Source organism: Penaeus vannamei, chromosome 2 (genome assembly GCF_042767895.1).
Source record: "Penaeus vannamei isolate JL-2024 chromosome 2, ASM4276789v1, whole genome shotgun sequence".
Taxonomy (NCBI): domain Eukaryota; kingdom Metazoa; phylum Arthropoda; class Malacostraca; order Decapoda; family Penaeidae; genus Penaeus; species Penaeus vannamei.
The window spans coordinates 50,643,866-50,648,865 of NC_091550.1; the positions used below are offsets into that span (position 1 = coordinate 50,643,866).

General features: G+C 42.8%; 1 protein-coding gene across 1 annotated transcript in view; it reads right to left on the reverse strand.

The window, feature by feature from the left end:
• LOC113819108 (cuticle protein 7) overlaps window positions 1-649 on the reverse strand; it is a 1,169-nt gene extending 520 nt beyond the window's left edge. Inside the window, exons 1-3 of the mRNA XM_027371347.2 lie at window positions 588-649; window positions 173-262; window positions 1-72 (exon numbers count right to left, since the gene is read on the reverse strand). The exon at window positions 1-72 is cut by the window's left edge and continues 66 nt beyond it. Coding sequence (XP_027227148.2) covers window positions 1-72; window positions 173-262; window positions 588-599 — 174 coding nt within the window. The 5' untranslated portion in view covers window positions 600-649. The remainder of the gene's footprint in view (window positions 73-172; window positions 263-587) is intronic.
• Window positions 650-5,000: the final 4,351 nt, after the last annotated feature.

Sequence of the window (5,000 nt, forward strand, 5' to 3'; positions counted from 1 at the left end):
CTCGTTGTGGCCGAAGTCGGCGCCGGCGTATTGGTCGTTGATGGCGTAAGCGTAATTGTACGGGATGGGATCCTATCGAAAGAGGGAAAGATCATTTTGTGTTTTAGCAGTTCCTTTGATAATGTTTTCACGATGCGTGTATTGAAGGTTGTATGCCACATCATATACTGACCTCCTTGTATACAGGCTGATGGGGAGGGGGGCCATAGGGGTCCGAGGGGAAGGCCAGGGCTACTCCCGCCACGGCCATGAGTAACGTTACCTAGAAAGAAAATTATTAAGTGCAAAAAAGAAATAAGATGATATAAACGTTTCTGAAATATGCTTTTATCTACATATTTTGATATCTACATAAGCATATACACACATACATATATATACATACATCCGTATGTACACATGCGTACATACAGAAGTACATTCATATTTACGCATACATAAAAACATTTATTCATACATACACCCATGCATACTTTAATTAATACTTTAACAGCACACACATGCATAAATTCATATATACGTTCACTACCACCAAATATTTTTCTTCACATGTTCTTCAAATCGAATAATAATTCCGTATGCAGAACCTTGGAGAACATATTGCTGATGTCTGTAAGGTGTGAACACGCTGAGACGAGGATGTGCGAATGGTACCCCAACAGCCGCCGTTGCCTCCTTATATACACTGACTGGAGACTTCGCGGTACCCCCCCTCCCCTGACCCCCCTCCCTGCCGTCCCCAGTGCCCCACCCCTCAATTAATCTGTCGTGACATTGCTTTATCGCAGAACGTTTCTAGGGGAGGTGGAGACAGACAGAGACAGACCAAGAGAGGGGGGGGGGGGAGAAAGAAAGAAAAAAGAGAGAGCGAGAGAGAAGAGGCGGAGAGAGAGAGAGAAGAAGAAGAAGAAGAAGAAGAAGAAGAAGAAGAAGAAGAATCGATGAGAGAGATTGGGGTGGGGGAAGAGAGAAAGAGGGAAGAGGCGGGGAGCGAGAGAGAGACAAGAGGCGATAAGAGAGAGAGAGAAGAAGCGATGAGAGAGAGTGGGGTGGGGGGAGAGAGAAAGTGGGAAAAGGCGGGGAGCGAGAGAGAGACAAGAGGCGATAAGAGAGAGAGGAGAGGCGGGGAGAGAGGGAGGAGAAGCGAGGAGAGAGACAGAGGGAGGGAGGAGGAGAGGAAGAAAGAAAGAGACGAAAGGGAGAAAGTAAGAGAGAGAGAGAGAGAGAGAGAGAGAGGAGGGGGAGAAAGAGAGACAGAGAGAGAGCCAAAGAAAGTAAGAAAGAGAGAGAGAGAGAAAGAAAGAAAGAAAAAGAGAGACAGCGAAAGGGAGAGGAGCGAGAGAGATAGGCAGGGAGGGAGGGAAGCGGGAGGTGGGTGGGGGTAGTGATAAGCAAACCTACTAACGGAAAGTAGAAGTGTATTGTTCAGGGGCAAAAATATCGGTCACGATGACTTTCTCGTTTGAAAGCTGGCGAATTTTCCTTTGGAAGAAGACCAGTTGCACGACCGCAATGTCAAGGAGAGACACGAGTGGGAAATATGTCAATAATAAGCGAAAACAATTTACACTTTCTTCTAGGATGATAACTCACGTTCAGCGAAAGATATCACGTAAATACTGTTGGGGTGGGTCGCATGGGTATCTCATAGTAGAGGAAACATACTGTTACTAATTCCATTTTCTAACTGGCTTTATATATATATATATATATATATATATATATATATATATATATATATATATATATATATATATATATATATATATATATATATATATATATATATGTACATGTGTGTGTGTGTTTGTGTGTGTCTGTGTATGTGTGTGTCAGAGATTAAAACATTTTGATGCTAACGAAATACCTTAAGTTTAGGGGAAAATGAAGCTGAGATTTATCCAGCGTGAGCAATGTGAGGCGAATCAACAGTGAGGCAACCGCCGTGTTTGATGTGCACCGTCGCTCAGTCAACAGTGTTTGTACAAGGCTACTCCAGAGCGCCGTGTCCTTTCACAGGCCGTATGACAGCGCCGATACCATTGGCAGGGAGAAAATTCAGCCTTCCAAGCGGTTCACAACTTCTTGCTTTAGTCCCTTCTTATTTTTTTTATTTTTTTCTCCTTTTTTCATCAATATATCCTTTTGTTTTCTGTTTTCATATCTCTCTGGTCTCCCTTCACATGTACTTCCTTCTTAGCACTCCTCTTCCTTATCTCTATCCCTCTTCTTCCTCCTCATCATCATTAACATCATTCTGTTCTTCTTCTTCCTCCTAACCAGATCCTCCTCCTCGTCCCTCTCCACCTCCTCAGCCTGTTTTTCGAAATTATGTCTTCTATCGGCATTATGTCTTCAGCCCCAAGGAACGAAGGGGAAGAGTAGCAAGAGAGGATAATGAGGTTGGAGTAGGAAGGAGGAGGTAAGCTGATTGATATATATTTTTTTTTTCATTTTTTTTTTGGGGGGGAGGGTATTTATGATGGAATTGGTTTGTTTATGGTGAGTATGGTGTTATCTCTAGTGAGGATCGTGTTATGTATAATGATGAGATGCATAAAAGAAATGATGGTGAAAGTAAGGAGAATGAAAATAAGTGAGAGATGGAACAAGAGGAATTAATTTGTTGCAAATGGCGAAGAAGGAAAGAGAAAGAAACAGGCAGTGCATTGTTCGAAAGAAAATCGGATACAAACAGGGAAGAGAGAGAAAATACAACTGGTGCTGATTATGATAAACGAGAAGTCGTATAGAAAATGAAAGAGAATCGACAAAGGGAAGACAAACCGGCAACAAATGGCGGACAAAAAGCCCTTGTCTTGATGGATGACATTGGCGAATCCGATTGATGTTGGAAAGATTGATTCTTAAGATAAATAACTTATGGAGTAACATGAGGTATGATGAAGTAGATACTTTAGAGACAAATAATTCATGAAAGGATGGAAGGAATGATAATGATATGAATATGTAAGGAAATCACATGTAAAATTGTTTATTGTTTTGATTTTGATTTTGATTAAATCGGACACTTTAGTTTGCTTACCATTAATTTTTCTCTCTATGCTTGCAGTTCGGTTAATGGTTCTGTGTTCAGAGGGCAATTAATATTTCAGTGTCTGAACTCAATTCCCAGATAAATGTTTAGATTAAAGTATTTGTGAAATGCAATTTAGAGATATTGCAATGTATACACGGTATTATCACCTTGTCGACGCTTCAAAAGTATTCAACCGCCACCACCATTTGTTCATACATACATACATATATATATATATATATATATATATATATATATATATATATATATATATATATATATATATATATATATATATATATATATATATATATATATATATATATATATATATATATATATATATATATATATATATATATATATATTTGTGTGTGTGTGTGTACGTATATATTTATATATATTTTTTTTCTTCTCTGTTTTTTCCCTTCTTTTTTTTACTAATGAGCAGTAGCCTGCAAGGGAAAACTATGTTGACAGGTTTTACTGCCAGATAACAAGATTGCGAAGTGGAGCGCGGACGGCTTCCGGCGGGCGCGATTTGCACATGGGCTCCCCCGAAGACAGGAGGGCGTGCCGGGCATGCTGACTGATGCTGACTGGGAAAAGTTAATGATGGGATGCGATTGCTTTCGGGCACAGGTTTTCTCGAGAATTTTCGTGACGGAGCTATTTTTCGCGCTCCGCTAAGCCGAGGGTTGCCGGGGCGCGCGAAGGCTCTCTCGCTCGCTCTCGGCGGCGGCGTCACGGGGAAAGGGGGCTGCTGGGGGGGGGGGGGGGCCTTTTCTCTGTTCGTCGGTGTTTTTTTTTTTTTTAGATCTTATTTCTTGTTTTTGATTTTCTGTTCCATATTTGTTTGTCGGTGAAATGTCCTTTCTATCTATAGCGCACGAAAGAAAATTCTCTTCAGGTCTTGTAAACAAATACAGAAACAGATACAGTATACATGTCTGTCCTCCATTTTATTAAATGTTTCTATGTTTATAGCAAACGCACACATACATAAAAACACAGACACACGCACACACTCTCACACACACACACGCGCGCGCGCGCGCGCAGAAAGAGAGAGAGAGATAGGAACATATAAAAGAACTATAGGATTTGGGAAGGAGGAAGAAAGGGAGAGTGGGAGAGAGTGTAAGAGAAAGAGGTGGGGTGTATATGTGGAAACGGGAGATTAAAAAAAAATCTTTCTATCGTAATAATTAGGCAAGAGAAAGTGGCAGGCGAGAGGGAGTCTCCGGGAGCGTGGAGAATCCCCCCATTGAATTAGTTCTCCGACAGAGATTAAGGCTTATCTAGCATGACATAGTGGGATTAAGGCTGAATTCATACTGTACAAAGTTTTGGCGGAAAGAGTTTTTGATGGACACGTCCAGCGAGTGAGAAGTAGAGCGAGCTAGTTTCTATCCGAAGCGAGAAAGGCGCCGGGAAAATGGGCTCGAACTTCGGTAGACCGATTAGGGGAGCGTGTTAGAAGACTGCGGGAGTGCTGATGTCTCGGTTATTCGTAAATTCTTATTTTTGCTGGCAACCTTCCGGATATCCTCACACACAAACACGCAAACACACATAGGACATACGTGCACGCACACGCACGCTCAGCCGCCCCCCCTCCCCCCATCACACACACACGCGCGCGCACTCTCTCTCTCTCTCTTTCCCTTTCTCCCTTTCTTTCTCTTTCGCTTTTCCTGCCTCCTTTTTCTGCTTACAACCATCACCGAAAACCGCGGCGGGGCGTTGCGACCCGGCCTCCGGTCAGTCAGTCGTGGCCCGGAGATTCGCAGGCTTTTGGTGCGAGGATGGGAATGGCGGCGGGACTTTTCTGGTCCTCTTGTCCGGGGACTCGCGGGAGATGGAGTCGTGGGGTGGAGGGTGTTGGTCGGAGGGAGGGAGAGGTGGAGGAAGACGAGAAAGAAGGTGGAGGATGAGGAGGAAGTAGAGGAATGGGGAG